Here is an 18783-nt window from a genome sequence, read left to right on the forward strand (position 1 = left end):
TCCCTCCCGCTAACCTCGTGGTCTGAATGTAGGAAATATTTTACATTAAGAGGACTCGATGTATTCTTACAGAGGAGATGTTGAGGATTATAATAAAAACCGCTTTGATGTCATGCAAGCAAGCCAAACACCCATGAGTCAAAATGTACACTTCACATTTCCATATCATAAAACTCATGTCAGATATAGTGTCAATGTTTATGTCACTATATTTGATGTACAGTTACAAGATGACATGACGTTATACCCTTGGGTGTTCTGAACAGAATGAGAGTATTTTTGTCTATTGTGAAGAAAATTTGCTGCAAAACACAGACCTGAATGCACTCATGACTCCATTCTATGCGCACCAAAATTACGATCTGTTTTTCTGAATTGCTATGTGAAAGCCTAACACTCTAAGATCGTATTTTATAACTTAGCTATTCATGTTGGCAATAGAGGAAGCTTTCAAATGATGCCCAGCTGAAGCGTTTTTGTAATTGTGTGATGGCGGGGATGCAGGGCTGTGTTCCAAACAAAACAACTACAAGTGTGCTTGCTCTAGTTCCTCAACGGCACAGCCAGGAGAGCTCAAAAAAGCACCTTATAGTTGAAGACTCTTCTTTGAGTCATAAAAGTGCATTGGAATTATTTAGGAACTGTGAACACTTTAGAGAGGTGTGTGTCCACTTGGACACCAGTTAGTCCTCTCACTCAAGGCTTTGTAATTGTTATGTCTTATGTTGCACCTACCCCACATTACCCCAGGAATATTCTTATCATGGTACTGAATGTATCCAGAGTATTTTCAGATTTCGTTATTAACAAATTTGACGAAAAGTACAGTAAATGTAAAATGCACATACAATCAACAGTGTAATGTTTGGATTCAGTTTTGTGTCAGATGGAATGTTGTGTCCTCAACAATATTTTTTCCATAATCTCCAAACTGTTCCCTTTCAATTGCTACCATGCTTATGAATTTGATTTTCTTATTTATTCTGTAAGAAACATTTCAATTTAGCCCTATCCATATATTGCAATTCCCACGAGTGTAAAGGGTTAAGTAAATGTCTTTCGTCGAGAGCAATACAACAAGTACAACAAAAGAAAGTATACCTTCAGAGCATGCCAAGAGGACAAATAAACAACAGTGTGAAATACTTTTTGAAAAAATAAATTGCGTTTTGGTCTGTAATTGAATCCTCTGTGACCTAAAATAAAAATGCTCTCATTTCTCCTTTCAAAGAAGCATAAAGAAACTAGTCTGAATGCGTGGAGACCCGCTCCATGGTGGGCTGTAGCCAGCTAAGCACTACTTATCAATTCAGAGGCATCTCGTTTAATTGAAGTCACAGTAAAGTCATCAACTCTGAGGGAGAGTCTCATCCTTCCATCCCTCCTTCTTCCCCCGCTGGACCAAGCAGAGAAAACGTTGGGTCAATAGCATCAAAGAACCTTCAAAGAACCTTTCAGAACCCCCACAACCGCACCACCCCCCCACCGCAACCCTCCCGCAAAACACACCACCGGGGGCCGCCTTTGAACATGACTCTTCCCCAATGACCTCCCAATCCCAGTGCTGATTTCTCAAGGTCACTGTGGGCTCTTCAAACGTGTCAAATAATGATGTTGGCGTTTAGAGAGGACATAGGCCCTTCAAAAGCTCCGATCTTGACAGGCCATGAGGATTCTGTGGCCTACATGTGGGAGGTGTCTGGTGGAGTTGAAAGCATTTCTTAATTAGCTCCGTAGATCCACTTAGTCCGTACCCCTGGTGTACCCTGATGAGTCTGTGCCCACCGCCAACACCATCAAAGGCCGATATAGTTTGGAAATCAAATTTAGATCTTTAATTTGGTTTGCTGTTAAACTGCTACTGTGTGCTGGTAGTGCAAACACACTAGAAGAGCCTATTAAGATGTACAGTACAAAAATATGGATTTGTGGAGGATATTTAACTGATCAAGGTTGTGCTCCAATCACAAGACACATAATATATCCACTGCTAACAGTCACACAGAACAAAAACATCACCACGCTTCCTTTGATGAGTGTTTAGATACCTAAATGAAAAAAAGGGCCAAATAACAGTTACATCAGCAATCATCACAGTTGTATATGCCATTTTAGCAGATGCTGTTATCCAAAGTGACTTACAGTCATGCTCTTACTACTAATCACTCATAACAGTTTGTAACCCAAATATGGTGTGCCAGGATCCAAAAAGCCATTCACACCCCAACCAATCCTGGCAAAGATAAATCCAAACCCCTCAACCAATCCTGGCAGAGCGGAGCCCACAGGTGCTCTACACATCACCCCTGCCCAGCAGCAGAGTTAGAGGGTTGCCAAGTGTTTCTTTCCGCCAGGTCTTGCCAACATCCCACATCCCAGCTGGCTTGGCGAGGAAAGGGTCTGGCTAGCAGAGGCACAGGACAGGAGGTGGCAGAGTGCCTCATATCCTCCTGACCCTAAAATAACCACCGGAACCACAATAAAGCCTGTTGCTGATCTGGTCTCACTGATGGACATGTTGGAGCCCCAGTTGCTGATATGGTCTCACTGATGGACATGTTGGAGCCCCAGCTGCTGATATGGTCTCACTGATGGACATGTTGGAGCCCCAGCTGCTGATATGGTCTCACTGATGGACATGTTGGAGCCCCAGCTGCTGATCTGGTCTCACTGATGGACATGTTGGAGCCCCAGCTGCTGATCTGGTCTCACTGATGGACATGTTGGAGCCCCAGCTGCTGATCTGGTCTCACTGATGGACATGTTGGAGCCACAGCTGCTGATCTGGTCTCACTGATGGACATGTTGGAGCCCCAGCTGCTGATCTGGTCTCACTGATGGACATGTTGGAGCCCCAGCTGCTGATCTGGTCTCACTGATGGACATGTTGGAGCCCCAGCTGCTGATCTGTTCTCACTGATGGACATGTTGGAGCCCCAGCTGCTGATCTGGTCTCACTGTTGGTGCCCCAGATCCAGAACTATTATCACTTCCAGATAATCTACCTGTGCCACCAAGACGAGGGTATTACATTGTGGTGAATAACAGGGGTTTGAATTTAGGGCCAAGTATTTTCCCCTGTCAGTTTGTGTGGTGAGGAAATAGGAAATAGAGGAAATAGTCCTGGTTATACTCTATATTAGGGGTTCCCAAACTTTTTCACTCACCACATCTATTTCTATGGGCACAAGCACTGTTCATGTCACAAACTGTTCACACCCCTCTTGTTGGTGGAAAGAATTTAGCAGGTTTAAAGCTTATTTCCTGCAATTATACACATTTTGTCATTGGGTGCAAATAAAATTGTGCAATTTTTATGCACCTAATCTTGCAATTCTATACATTTTGCCATGTCTAATGTGTATTCAAGTGATATTGAGTGACTAAAAAATTACAACAATATCTATGGGCTAAAAAACCTAAATAAAAACCGTTCGCTGACATGGGCTAGTTGATCTGGACATTTCTTAAAAGTTATAAATAGCTCTCTAAGGTCTGTAATGACTAACATGACAAGAGGAACTGATGATGCACTACCTAATTTCATTGCACCTTGTGAATTCTATTATTACAACTTTCAAGAGTAAGTTTAAAGCCGGACTAAATAAAAAATCATATATATACATAGTGACATTGGAAGAAACATAAATACCTTATTTACATAGGTATTCAGATCCTTTGCTGTGAGGCTCGAAATTGAGCTCAGGTGCATCCTGTTTCTATTGATCATCCTTGAGATGTTTCTACAACTATATTGGGGCCCACCTGTGGTAAATTAAATTGATTGGACATAATTTGGAAAGGCACACACCTGTCTATATAAGGTTCCACAGTTGACAGTGCATTTTAGAGCAAAAACCAAGCCATGAGGTGGAAGGAATTATCCGTTCCCTACCCGAACTGACAGAGATAGAAAGGATCTGCAGAGAAGAATGGGAGAAACTCCCCAAATACAGGTGTACCAAGCTTGTAGCGCCATACCCAAGAAGACTTGAGTCTGTAATCGCTGCCAAAGGCGCTTCAACAAAGTACTGAGTAAATACTTATGCAAATGTACAGTTGAAGTCGGAAGTTTACATACACCTTAGCCAAATACATTTAAACATTTAATCCACGTAAAAATTACCTGTCTTAGGTCAGTTAGGGTCACCACTTTATTTTAAGAATGTGAAATGTCAGAATAATAGTAGAGAATTATTTCAACTTTTATTTCTTTCATCACATTCCCAGTGGGTCAGAAGTTTAAATACGCTCAATTAGTATTTGGTAGTATTGCCTTTAAATTGTTTAACTTGGGTCAAACGTTTCGGGTAGCCTTCCACAAGCTTCCCACAATAAATTGGGTGAATTGTGGCCCATTCCTCCTGAAAGAGCTGGTGTAACTGAGTCAGGTTTGTATAACTCCTTGCTCACACACGCTTTTTCAGTTCTGCCCACCAATTTTCTATAGGATTCAGGTCAGGCCTTGTGATGGCCACTCCAATACCTTGAGTTTGTTGTCCTTAAGCCATTTTGCCACAACTTTGGAAGTATGCTTGGGGTCATTGTCCATTTGGAAGACCCATTTGCGACCAAGCTTTAACTTCCTGACTGATGTCTTGAGATGTTGCTTCAATTTATTCACATAATTTTCCTTTCCTCATGATACCATCTATTTTGTGAAGTGCACCAGTCCCTCCTGCAGCAAAGCGCTGCCACCCCCGTGCTTCACGGTTGGGATGGTGTTCTTCGGCTTCCAAGCCTCCCCCTTTTTCCTCAAAACATATCGATGGTCATTATGGCCAAACGGTTCTATTTTTGTTTCATCAGACCAGAGGACATTTCTCCAAAAAGTATGATCTTTGTCCCCATGTTTTTTATGGCGGTTTTAGAGAAGTGGCTTTTTCCTTGCTGAGTGGCCTTTCAGGTTATGTCGATATAGGACTCGTTTTACTGTGGATATAGATACTTTTGTACCTGTTTCCTCCAGCATCTTCACAAGGTCCTTTGCTGTTGTTCTGGGATTGATTTGCACTTTCCGCACCAATGTACGTTCATCTCTAGGAGAGAGAACGCGTCTCCTTACTGAGCGGTATGACGGCTGCGTGGTCCCATGGTGTTTATACTTGCATACTATTGTTTGTACAGATCAACGTGGTACCTTCAGGCATTTGGAAATTGCTCCCAAGGATGAAGCAGACTTGTGGAGGTTTACAATTTTTTTTCTGAGGTCTTGGCTGATTTCTTTAGATTTTCCCATGATGTCAAGCAAAGAGGCACTGAGTTTGAAGGTAGGCATTGAAATAAATCCACAGGTAGACCTCCAATTGACTCAAATTATGTCAATTAGCCTATAAGAAGCTTCTAAAGCTCTGGAGTTTTAATGACTCCAACCTAAGTGTACGTAAACTTCCGACTTCAACTGTATATATTTCAGTTTTTTTTTTTTATAAATTTGAAAACATTTCTAAAAACCTGTTTTTGCTTTATCATTATCAGGTATTATGTGTAGGTTGATGAAAAAAAACTATATTTTAGAAGGAAGTCTGTAACGTAACAAAATGTGTGTGGGGGGGAGCTGAATCAGGTTAGTTACAACTGGGGTTGGACCGGAAACCTACAGGAGGGTAGCCAACGTGATCAACGAGGTCAGAGTGTGTTTTTGTAAATAAAATACAATTTGATTTGATTTGATTAAATATAAATGGGGTTAATATGGTCGACCAGACTTACCTCCAAGCTGTACTCCTCCACGGTCCTCTTCAGCGGGTCAACGATCTGCCAGCATATGAGGATGCATAGGTCAATCAGCAGCATCCCACCAACGATGATCAGCAGCTTCTGGTCCTTGATAATCTGGAGGGGAGAAAAGGAGTGAGTGAGGGGAGAGAGAGCAAAGAGTGAAAGGGGAGAAGAGAGTGATAACACTGTTAGAAGAACTGTACCTGTACCTGGAAAAGGGTTCTACCTGGAACCAAAAATAATTCTACCTGGAACCAAAAAGGGTTCTACCTGGAACCAAAAACAGTTCTACCTGGAACCAAAAACAGTTCTACCTGGAACCAAAAATAATTCTACCTGGAACCAAAAAGGGTTCTACCTGGAACCAAAAACAGTTCTTCCTGGAACCAAAAAGGGTTCTACCTAGAACCAAAAACAGTTCTACCAGTAACCAAAAAGGGTTCTACCAGGAACCATAAAGCACTGTACCTGGAACCATAAAGGGCTCTATCTGGAACGAAAAAAAGATATCCTCCAGTGACAGACAAAGACAACTTTATGGTTCTAGGTGGCCCCTTTTTAAATGTAGGTAGGGAGGGATGTCTGGCACCAACAGAACCCTGATTGGCTTCTACTTCCAAGCCATAAGACTGCTAAACAAGACTGCTAAATAGCTAATCAAATGGCTACACGCTGCTGCTACTGTCTATTTTCTATCCTGTTGCCTAGACAATTTAACCCCACGCCTATGTACATAGCTACCTCAGTTACCTCATACCCCTGTACATGGACTCAGTACTGGTACTCCCTGTATATAGCCATGCCACTTTTACTCGTTATTATTATTCACTGTGTATTTATTCCTCGTGTCACCATTTCTATTTTTTATATTTTTTTATCTTTAACTCTGCATTGTTGAGAAAGGACCTGTGTAAGTAAGCAGTTCACTGTTAGTCTACACCTGTTGTTTAAGAAGCATGTGACAAATAAAATTTGATTTGATGAGAGGTGGGTTACAGGGAAGTACCAAAAGACGGCAGTCGCGTCAATCAACAAAGCCACTTTTTTGTGACTGAACTTTAGAGGATGAAAGGGGGCCGTCTGATCTTTATTTTGAACAGCGTTTGACCCTGCCGCCATTCACATCAAAGCAAAGGTCAGGAGAACACAGACACGGATACACTTTGAGGGAAATCACTTCTTATAAATACAATGATGTTCTCTCTCTCTCTCTCTCTCTCCCTCCCTTTCTCAATTCAATTCAATTTACATTCAAAAGGCTTTATTGGCATGGGAAACAAAAGTTCAATAAATAATCAAACATTTACAGTAAAGTTTCATTGGAATAGAGACATTTCAAATGTCATATTATGGCTATATACAGTGTTGTAATGATGAGCAAATAGTTAAAGTACAAAAGGGAAAATAAACAAACAAATGTGGGTTGTATTTACAATGGTGTTTGTCACAAATCTTGCTACTGTGGTATTTCTCCCAATAGATATGGGAGTCTCTTTCTCTCTCTCTCTCTCTCTCTCTCAATCTCTCTCTTGCTCGCTCGCTCGCTCACCACCAACAGACCAGACAGACTGCGGTGGATGGTGGACTCAGAATGGAATGGGGGGGATGGTTTTGATGTGTTGTCTTTTGATGGCTACTGGGATTGGACAAGTAGAAGCAAGGAGAAAGGAACATTGTGTTGCCGGGAATATAGCAGTGTATTAGAGGGCACAAAGAGACAGTGACTGGTGATGTATTCAGGGTACCAGAGGTCTACAAATAACTACAATAACTACAAGCTACGACCTGACCATAACTACAGAACTAGAATGACATTCTATTATGACTGCAACAATGTTCTCGGGCTAAAAAACCTTCCTAACCCGAGAGGATATTTCAACTAGTGACTATCCAGGAGAATAAAGAAAAAGTAGCACTCTGTTTCTGCGTAAACCTGATAGATTTAATGATAGATTTATCAGTCGCTGAAAGTACACAGGACCAGAATAGATTATCTTTACGGTAGATGAAATTGAAGTTGATAGATCAAACAATCATTCTATCTTTCACAATGACGGGAGCATCAGATCAGAAGATTGACCATGGTATCGTGATTCTGTCCCTTTGGTCAAGACAGATGTTGTTGAAGCATGACCGTCTGTATAAACCTATTAATATTTAAATGATCACATTAAATATGACATACAGTGTAGTTGTGTACTGGATACAATATAAGATAGATACAGTGCAGTACACCGCCTAGCTGAGTGAATCTGAGTGGATTACAATATACTGTAGCTGTGTCACATAATAAATTAATATACTCTATCTGCTTTAGAGCTGGCTACGTTAGGCCTGCTACCATTAGAGATGGCTACGTCAGGCCTGCTACCATTAGAGCTGGCTACGCCAGGCCTGCTACCATTAGAGCTGGCTACGTCAGGCCTGCTACCATTAGAGCTGGCTACGTCATGCCTGCTACCATTAGAGCTGGCTACCTCAGGGCTGCTACCATTAGAGCTGGCTACGTCAGGCCTGCTACCATTAGAGCTGGCTACGTTAGGCCTGCTACCATTAGAGCTGGCTACGTCAGGCCTGCTACCATTAGAGCTGGCTACGTTAGGCCTGCTACCATTAGAGCTGGCTACGTCAGGCCTGCTACCATTAGAGCTGGCTACCCCAGGCCTGCTACCATTAGAGATGGCTACCCCAGGCCTGCTACCATTAGACCTGGCTACCCCAGGCCTGCTACCATTAGACCTGGCTACCCCAGGCCTGCTACCATTAGAGCTGGCTACCTCAGGCCTGCTACCATTAGAGATGGCTACCTCAGGCCTGCTACCATTAGAGCTGGCATCCCCAGGCCTGCTACCATTAGACCTGGCTACCCCAGGCCTGCTACCATTAGAGATGGCTACCCCAGGCCTGCTACCATTAGAGCTGGCTACCCCAGGCCTGCTACCATTAGAGCTGGCTACCCCAGGCCTGCTACCATTAGACCTGGCTACCCCAGGCCTGCTACCATTAGAGCTGGCTACCCCAGGCCTGCTACCATTAGAGCTGGCTACCTCAGGCCTGCTACCATTAGAGCTGGCATCCCCAGGCCTGCTACCATTAGACCTGGCTACCCCAGGGCTGCTACCATTAGACCTGGCTACCCCAGGCCTGCTACCATTAGAGATGGCTACCCCAGGCCTGCTACCATTAGAGCTGGCTACCCCAGGCCTGCTACCATTAGAGATGGCTACCCCAGGCCTGCTACCATTAGAGATGGCTACCCCAGGCCTGCTACCATTAGACCTGGCTACCCCAGGCCTGCTACCATTAGACCTGGCTACCCCAGGCCTGCTACCATTAGACCTGGCTACCCCAGGCCTGCTACCATTAGACCTGGCTACCCCAGGCCTGCTACCATTAGAGCTGGCTACCTCAGGCCTGCTACCATTAGAGCTGGCTACCCCAGGCCTGCTACCATTAGACCTGGCTACCCCAGGGCTGCTACCATTAGACCTGGCTACCCCAGGGCTGCTCACTTGGTAGTATTTTAAATGCTTCTGCCTACCCTGGCGGTAGTAATACATTATTCTACTGCTGATTCATCATTAAAGCATGGGGATGTGGAACAGTAGAATATACTGTGTGTAGTTGTGATCAGGGAAAGAGCAGTTTGCCTTCAAGGCCCTGATCCGTGGGAAATGGGATTGCTCTGTCTCAGCGATGATCAGACGTGTGTGTGTGTGCACATGGGGATGTGTGTTTGTGTAAGTATGAAAGACACTGTTCCTATCAGATCATGCACACACACATCTGATCAATTTTCTTTTTTTTACTTTTACCCCTTTTTCTACCCAATTTCGCAGTATCAAATTGGTAGATACAGTTTGTCCCATTGCTGCAACTCCTGTACGGACTGGGGAGAGGCGAAGGTTGATAGCCATGCGTCCTCCGAAACTGCTTGCTTAACCCAGAAGCCAGCTGCACCAATGTGTCGGAGGAAAGACCGTACAACTGGTGACCGAAGTCAGCTTCGGCCCGCCACAAGGAGTCGCTAGAAGGCGATGGGACAAGGACATCCCCTTCGACCAAACCCTCCTCTAACCCGGACGGCGCTGGGTCAATTGTGTGCCGCCTCATGGGTCTCCCGGTCACGGCTGGCTGTGACACAGCCTGGGATCGAACCCGGGGCTGTAGTGACGCCTCAAGCACTGAAGTGCCTTAAACCGCTGCACCACTCGGGAGGTCACCTGATCCTTGTTCTTTGTGTACATCGTTGATCTAAGTGCTATGTGAATGAGCATGTACTGTATGTATAATGATAAAGCAACACCTCGTGGCACAACGCCTCACCCCTATTTGAACTAGATAGTTATTGTGTATGCATTGATATGTAGGCTACGTGTGCCTTTAAAAATAATTATGTAGTTCTGTCTTTGAGCTGTTTTTGTCTATTGATGTTCTGTATTATGTCATTCTGTATTATGTTTCATGTTTTGTGTGGACGCCAGGAAGAGTTGCTTTTGCAACAACTAATGGGGGTCCTAATAAAATACCAAATACCAAACGTCTGTGTATGTGTATGCTATGTATGTTGGGTCTTCTACAGCATGTGTGTACACATTAGTGTGTGTGTTACGCTTTTTTCTATGTGTGTTTTTCATTGTGTGCGTGCGTTGGTGTGTGTCCTAAGCTGTATCTCACTGTGAGCATAGCCAAGAGCTCTCTAAAGTCAATCTCAGAGACAGACTAGCAGGCAGACAGGGAGGGAGGCTGCAGAGCAACACGTTTGATTGACAGTCCCTGTGCTTACCCAACACTGAGCCAGGCCTCTTTACGCTCAAGCACACCCTGATTTGCAGTCTTCTGTCTGGTGGAGGGAGGGAGGGAGGGAGGGAGGGAGGGAGGGAGGGAGGGAGGGAGGGAGGGAGGGAGGGAGGGAGGGAGGGAGGGAGAGGAAGAGGGAAGGACAGAGGGAGGGCAGAAGGGAGGGAGGGAGGAAGAGAGAGATGAAGGGACGGAGGGATTGAGGAAGGGTGTGACTCGGTGCGCGACCACGACAGCGCTCAACCTCTCTGATGAGCACTGGGGCTACATTGTAAACCCCAAGCTCTACTTTGACTGACAACAGTCACTCCACACAGCCAAAGCACCTGCATTCAATCAATGTTTGTGAGGAGGAGGATGGGGAGGGTGGACTAGGGGGAGGGAGGAGGATGAGAAGGGGGAAAGAGGAGAAGGATGAGGAGGAAGGGGAGGAGGAGGGGGAGGGAGGAAGGGAGGAGGATGAGGAGGAGGAGGCAGAGGAGGAAGAGGAGGGGGAGGGAGGGAGGAGGAGGAGGAGGAGGAGGAGGAGGAGGAAAAACAGAGTCTGCATAATCAGCATAACACAATTCACAGAAACAAGAGCCGTTTTGTTGTTGTGTTTCGTTTTTCTCCGAATTACGACCTTTTCATGAATAAATCACTTTTCAAATAAACACAAAAGGTCATCCATTTTTTTGCACATTTAAATATATCAAAACGCCCCTGTGTTTGGAATGACCCCAGACTAGAAGACAATGACCCCATCTCTTTAAATACTACTTTCTTTCAGTCATTTAGCAGACGCTCTTATTTAGAGCGACTTACAAGAGCAATTAGGGTTAAGTGCCTTGTTCAAGGGCACATCGACAGATTTTTCCAACCAGTGACCTTTCAGTTACTGGCCCAACGCTCTTAACCGCTAGGTTACCTGCTGCGGTCTTCTCTCCTCTGCTCTCTTCCTGCCTCCCACGCACTCGCTCTCTCCCACTCTCTTTGACAGATCTTCCACATGCCCTCCTGCAGCTTTCATCATCCCACACAATTCTATCCAGGATGTGATGTGAGGAGGACTATAAATATCAAAAGGGCACAGAGGCCTGGCAAGCCTTTACGTAATCAAACCAGATGCATATTGTGTCATATACATCTTTTGTATTTGTATTGAAGAGCGGAATGGAAATACATCAGAGGGCAACAGGTCGGTGGGTAGACTGTGTGTTACATAAAAGCACACACCGGGGTTTCCGTTAGCTGGTAATAGTCGGGTTTAGGCCATTTTTATTTTTTGAAGCCAACAAATACATTTGTCACCGAGAAAAGAAGAAAAAATCTCATTGCAAAATAAAGCTTTTTAGCCTCTTCATTGATGTAAATACATTTGACTGGTCATGCTTATCGATAGGTACATTTGCATAATTTTGTGGCATTAAATTGGCGCGTGTATACAGTATATTCGTTATGTATCTTATTTATCGCACACGTACAGCATACAGATACAGAGCCTTATATTATATTTTACATTTCATTGTCCAGTAGCCAAAGGCACAATCCTAGTCATATTAGCAACCCATGCTAGTTGCATATTAGATCTCCCCTCTTTCTGAATTTGTAATGGGTATTTTCATCTCTCTCACATTAATCCGTTTACATGTGCAGAGTGCTTTTGACAACAGTGTTTTCCTGCTAATTGCATTGTGGAACGGACATTCGTGCATAGCCTACTGCCTTGTGCGCATTGCTGCGCTTATAATGTAAAGAAATAATAGTTTATCAACATTTTAAGCTAAACATTTTGATCTGTTGCATCAGACTCATATATGTATGTATCCTAGGCCTACTGGTTGTATGAATTTGGGATCTATCGTCCCACAACAAATCTGTTTTGGAATAGGCCATTTCTTTCTCAACAAGCTGACCAATACTATAGGTAAACTTTTCTACTATGGGGGATAGTATATTGACATAGACTAGTGATTTTGCTGTTTGTCAATGGTCTTGCTGGCTGAGGAAAAGTTGATGTGGACAGTTATTCTAACATCTTCAGAGCACATCAGAATTCAGTAAGAAGGACCGTTTATGGTTGCATCCTCGACTGTTAATATGAAGGACCATAATCTAAATGTGACTTCTGTCATTCTGCACACTGTGGGTAGACGCCCTAATTAGTTTATGAACCCAATGCATATGTGTCCAGTAAATTTCTCAAATGTCTGGAATATTAAAATACTCCTGGACAAATGTCAGGCGCCACATTTTCCAAACGGAAACCCTGACACACACATTTCGATGCAAGGACGCAAACACACACACACAAACCTTTAATCCTGTAAAAAACAGCAGGCTTAATAATACAACGAGATGAACCTCCATTCTCTCCAATGAGCAGCCAGTCTCACACAGCAGTAATGGAAAATGAAACCCTACACACTGTCCACCAGAATTACGTGTGTGTGTGTGTGTGTGTGTGTGTGTGTGTGTGTGTGTGTGTGTGTGTGTGTGTGTGTGTGTGTGTGTGTGTGTGTGTGTGTGTGTGTGTGTGTGTGTGTGTGTGTGTGTGTGTGTGTGTGTGTGTGTGTGTGTGTGTGTGTGTGTGTGTGTGTGTGTGTGTGTGTGTGTGTGTGTGTGTGTGTGTGTGTGTGTGTGTGTGTGTGTGTGTGTGTGTGTGTGTGTGTGTGTGTGTGTGTGTGTGTGTGTGTGTGTGTGTGTGTGTGTGTGTGTGTGTGTGTGTGTGTGTGTGTGTGTGTGTGTGTGTGTGTGTGTGTGTGTGTGTGTGTGTGTGTGTGTGTGTGTGTGTGTGTGTGTGTGTGTGTGTGTGTGTGTGTGTGTGTGTGTGTGTGTGTGTGTGTGTGTGTGTGTGTGTGTGTGTGTGTGTGTGTGTGTGTGTGTGTGTGTGTGTGTGTGTGTGTGTGTGTGTGTGTGTGTGTGTGTGTGTGTGTGTGTGTGTGTGTGTGTGTGTGTGTGTGTGTGTGTGTGTGTGTGTGTGTGTGTGTGTGTGTGTGTGTGTGTGTGTGTGTGTGTGTGTGTGTGTGTGTGTGTGTGTGTGTGTGTGTGTGTGTGTGTGTGTGTGTGTGTGTGTGTGTGTGTGTGTGTGTGTGTGTGCTAAACATAGAACATGTTGCCAGAAAAGGGGTGTGTGGTAAACTCTTTTATGCCTGAGCCAGGATAGAAAGATACCAGGAGCAGCATATGTGCAGAGTGAGCTCCTGCATTTTCTGACATGTACAGTGCATGTGTACACATTGTGTGTGTGAGTTATTGCATGTGTTTGCATGTCTGCGTGTGTGTACAGTCTGAGCTGAGGTGAGTGTCTGCAATGCTTTTTGTTGTCTGCGTGTGTGTACAGTCTGAGCTGAGGTGAGTGTCTGCAATGCTTTTTGTGACTGGATCGATGCAGCTCTTCTGGGACTCGGGGTGACTGAGGGGCTACACCCTGCCTTGCCCCTCTTAGACCTCCTGTAGTAGTTACTCAGTTACACACATGTTGTTTGGGGAAATGTTTTTGGTGTTTAAAAATTCTAGTATTGTTTTTTTTTGTCTCCACTCCTTGAGATATACATTCAGGGTAATCGTCTCAAATTCTTACCATTTCAGAGTGTTGCCAACGTTACTGAAACCATAGCAACGTTGTTAGAGAGGCAGCAAGTATAAGCTCTCCTTGTGACTGCTACTTGATAATAACCAGATTTTCATAGCTCTGCATACTTGCTCCGAGGTGAAGGGTAAAGTTCATTTTTGAAAATATGGTCAACTAACAGTCCCTAATTTTGGCTCTTATTCTCCTTCTTTCCTCTCCATTCATTTTTTATCTCGCATAATGCATATGTGGTGACACAGGAATCAGCGCAATATGAAGCTGCTAGCTGCTGTTAACCAGTGATGATTTCTCTATCAGAGTCCATCATGGCCAATTATGGTTATAGGCTCTTCTGTTCTGCTTGAGTGCAGCCATCCTCCGCAGACCAGACAATGTGACTACCACAGTTTACTGTTGCTTGATCACATCAACAGAAAACGCTCCCTTCCTACAGTGGCTATTGTGAAACTGACTTGTTCACAAAATACAAAATGGTGAACTTGAGCTAGTCTGGTGTTGACTGTCTTTTCTAAAGATGAAAGTTAGTGTGTTCATACAGTATGTGTGCTCTGTTGCTCATAAAGGCAGGTTCCAGTCCTGTGGCTGTCATCTCTTCTTGTGGTGATACTGTGTCTTTGCCCCAAATGGCACACTATTCTGTATATTATGCACTACTTTTGACCAGAGCCTTATGATAGTGCACGATTTAGGGGATAGGGTGCCATTTGGGGCAAAGCCTGTATGTATGTTGGCTACAAGTGTCTTTCCACAATCTGAACACTGTCAGCAGTTAGCAGAGTGATCAATAAGGCAAGAATGGGGTCAAATCCATTCAGTCGATTCAGGAAGTAATCATCTAAGACAATGAGAATGAATAATGATGACAATATGCTGATAATAACAACAACAATAATAATAATAATAATCATGAGATAATAACATTTTAGGTATAGGACGCCATTGTCCTTCCAGGTCTAGGCAATCATTGCCAATGAGACCATACAGTTTTGTCTCTTTGCTCTGACGGATGATTTGTTTGATTGTATTATTATTTGATGATTGCGTTTCATATTTAATATGTGTATGTTTGTATATTACAGGGCTCATTTAAAAAGTAGACCTGGGTCTTATTGTGACTCACTGTGTAAAATACATGTAAAAAAACATGTTTTTAAATAAATAAATAAAAGTTTGTGATCCGTCACCTTTTTCTTCATCTTGACATTCTTGAAGATCGCGTGGACTCTCCAGGTCTTGGCGAACATGGCGCCGAACGCTGTCGTATACCCTACGATGAGGATCCACGTTCGTACCTGCAACACGACGACAGAAACAGTCTTGTCAATAGCTGGCAAAGAGTTGGACTTAAACAAAGATCTAGACTGATCTAAACAAAGATCTAGACTGACAAGCTATTAGCATTTTTATTTTATTATCCGACAAATTCACCAAAAGCTCTAGAAGTGCACTAAAAATAGTTCCAAGTGAATGTGCAAACTTTAGAGGAAGTCCTAGACTTACATCATGGCTGTCAAACTTGTGAATGTGTGTTATTAAAATAAGAAACATACTGTAGCAGCATCTACTTTCTTGAGATTAAAGGATATTAAAACGCTCCAAATCCTACGATGCCTACTGTAGCTAGGCAACAACCATATTTAGAATGAGTTGTAACTAAATAACAGCAACAAACCTATATCCTGTAGTAACTCCCACAGCATCTCATTTAACAAGCTGGAAAAACACCACTTTAACACCCACTGCACTAAATGCTGTTTGTGTTTGTTTGTCTATTTGTTGAAAGGCATTCTTGGAATGGAGGCACAATCACAATGTAGGCAAAAAGCAATATGTGGAACAGACCAAGGCAAAAGATTCAGCAGCAAGCTTATTCTCCCCCCAGTGTTGCCTGAGGAAAATAAGAAATCAGCCGGGCCCTTTAGCCGCAGGGGCCCCAGCAACCCTGATGAAAAGCTGTGCTACCAGATGCCAGCAGCCAGCTCTCCTGGCGGTAACGACCACTCTCTTCTCCTTCCTATTGAGGAGCAATGATGCACTACATAAAATACTGGCCTGGTTTGTTTTGAGAGTTAAACTGTAATATATTTTGTCAAATCAAAAGGTAACCAATCAGATGTTTCTGTAAGTGGGGTGAGGGAGGGGGGAAGGAGAGCAAGAGAGGGATGGAGAAAAAGATAAAGAAAAAAATACTATAGCAGCCATACAAAGGAAACACAATGCATATTGATTGGTTGGATCACACACTTTGCCTCAGCACCTCCTCTCTGATTTGACAGCCTCCATTTTGGATTGTTTTCGCTGAGGCGAGCCAGATTGGCAGACAGGCACCCGATGGCAGTTGATACGTGCTGCGCCACCCGCCTAGCTAACATTATATACAGTATTTATCTCTGTGAAAACCAGGACTGAGTCCTTACTTCCTATTGGGTGGCACCCTACTTCCTATATAGTGCACTACTTTTAACCAGAGCCCTATGTGCCCTGGTCAAAAGTAGTGCACTATATAGAGAATAGGGTGCCATTTGGGCCGTGAACCAGTTATCACTGTAATCAAACCTCTTTAATTAAACCAGAGGCTCAGATAGTCACGTTCAAACTGTTGCTGTGGGAGCAGGAGCACAATATGTTCCATGTTAGGAAAGACCCAGGGACTGATCCAATCACCTCCCATTATATGAACTCCCATCCCCTTTCTGAAGGGTGGAACATTAACCTGGATATCACACCTTTTAAAGGAAGGAGAAAAATGATAGCTATAGCTAGTGTTAGCCTGGGTCGCACAGATTTCAAAATAGAGAAGACAGACGAGAATGATATAGTGTTAGCCTAGCGTTAGCCTGGGATTTTAAACATCATTAGGACAGCAGATGTGGGGTTCGAGCTATACAGGTTCCATACTCACGGTGCACAGGGCTTCAAACTCTTTGTCGGACACCAAGGCGCCATCCAGGCCAAAGAGGAAGATGGAGGAGTAGGACAGCATTCCTCCCAGAATGATGAGGTTGTTCATGTAGGGACTGGACATCTTGATCAGTCTGTAGGGAGAGGGGAGTTACAATGACAGGGACAGGAAGTTCTGAAATTGTGAGAGGAACACAGAGTTCCAAAATTTAACATCTCAGATGTGACATTTTTCACATTGAAACAGGTTTTTGTCTTGGTAATCGAAAGTGTGTTTTCCCAGTTCCATTCCAAGTAAAATGTGAACACTAATTCTCCAAGTTTGTATCTAGATATTTATTTAAGTAGGCAAGTCAGTTAAGAACAACAGCCAGTTGTGATACAGCCTGGAATCGAACCAGGGTCTGAAGTGACACCTCTAGCACTGAGATGGAGTGCCTTAGACTGCTGCGCCACTCGGGAGCCCTACAGATATACTGTAGCTTTCCTAAATTACATCTGACACCTAATAGGCGCATGTCAGATAGTGCAAACTCTATTTACTTAAAGTGCAGTTCAGCAGTACCATGTTTCTTATTAGTTTCTTATTTGACAAGTTTAAGTAAGTCCCTCCCTGTTTCTGCCCATTTGCTTCTGCTTGGTTGCTAGTGAATACACCCCAGGATGTTTTTACATTACAGTTTAATCACATCACTTAGGACAGCATGTCCCAAACCATCGTGTAAATCACGACTCAACTGTACATCATCAAATCAATAGGTAGTAAAATGTGTCTCTAAATGCAAGGAGAGAGGAAAGCACAACACCCCATCTATGGTCCTGATGCTGCAGAATCAGGTATAGTCGTAACGCACAGACTAAGGTGAACAACATGAGTCCCTATACACACCATGTCAATTAACCATATTCCTTTTTTCCATCTTGTGTTAATCATTGTATCCGCAATAAAGTTGATAAATTATGTTATAGGGGCTATGTCCTGTCTATAGGCTGTGGCTCTAGTGTCCTGTCTATAGGCTGTGGCTCTATTGTCCTGTCTATAGGCTGTGGCTCTAGTGTCCTGTCTATAGGCTGTGGCTCTATTGTCCTGTCTAAAGGCTGTGGCTCTATTGTCCTGTCTATAGGCTGTGGCTCTATTGTCCTGTTTAAAGGCTGGCTCTATTGTCCTGTCTAAAGACTGGCTCTATTGTCCTGTCTATAGGCTGTGGCTCTAGTGTCCTGTCTATAGGCTGTGGCTCTAGTGTCCTGTCTATAGGCTGTGGCTCTATTGTTCTGTCTATAGGCTGTGGCTCTATTGTCCTGTCTAAAGGCTGTGGCTCTATTGTCCTGTCTAAAGGCTGTGGCTCTATTGTTCTGTCTATAGGCTGTGGCTCTAGTGTCCTGTCTATAGGCTGTGGCTCTATTGTTCTGTCTATAGGCTGTGGCTCTATTGTCCTGTCTAAAGGCTGTGGCTCTATTGTCCTGTCTAAAGGCTGTGGCTCTATTGTTCTGTCTATAGGCTGTGGCTCTATTGTCCTGTCTAAAGGCTGTGGCTCTATTGTTCTGTCTAAAGGCTGTGGCTTTATTGTTCTGTCTAAAGGCTGTGGCTCTATTGTCCTGTCTAAAGGCTGTGGCTATATTGTCCTGTCTAAAGGCTGTGGCTCTATTGTCCTGTCTATAGGCTGTGGCTCTATTGTCCTGTCTAAAGGCTGTGGCTCTATTGTCCTGTCTATAGGCTGTGGCTCTATTGTCCTGTCTATAGGCTGTGGCTCTATTGTCCTGTCTAAAGGCTGTGGCTCTATTGTCCT

The 18783-nt window shown here is 43.8% G+C and overlaps 1 protein-coding gene across 1 annotated transcript in view; it reads right to left on the reverse strand.

Annotated features, from left to right (window-relative positions):
* The window catches only part of gabbr2 (gamma-aminobutyric acid (GABA) B receptor, 2), a 362077-nt gene that overhangs the window by 119845 nt on the left and 223449 nt on the right, over nt 1–18783 (reverse strand). Inside the window, exons 11-13 of the mRNA XM_014142790.2 lie at nt 16998–17130; nt 15280–15387; nt 5713–5835 (exon numbers count right to left, since the gene is read on the reverse strand). Coding sequence (XP_013998265.1) covers nt 5713–5835; nt 15280–15387; nt 16998–17130 — 364 coding nt within the window. The remainder of the gene's footprint in view (nt 1–5712; nt 5836–15279; nt 15388–16997; nt 17131–18783) is intronic.

Source organism: Salmo salar, chromosome ssa14, assembly GCF_905237065.1.
Source record: "Salmo salar chromosome ssa14, Ssal_v3.1, whole genome shotgun sequence".
Taxonomy (NCBI): Eukaryota; Metazoa; Chordata; class Actinopteri; order Salmoniformes; family Salmonidae; genus Salmo; species Salmo salar.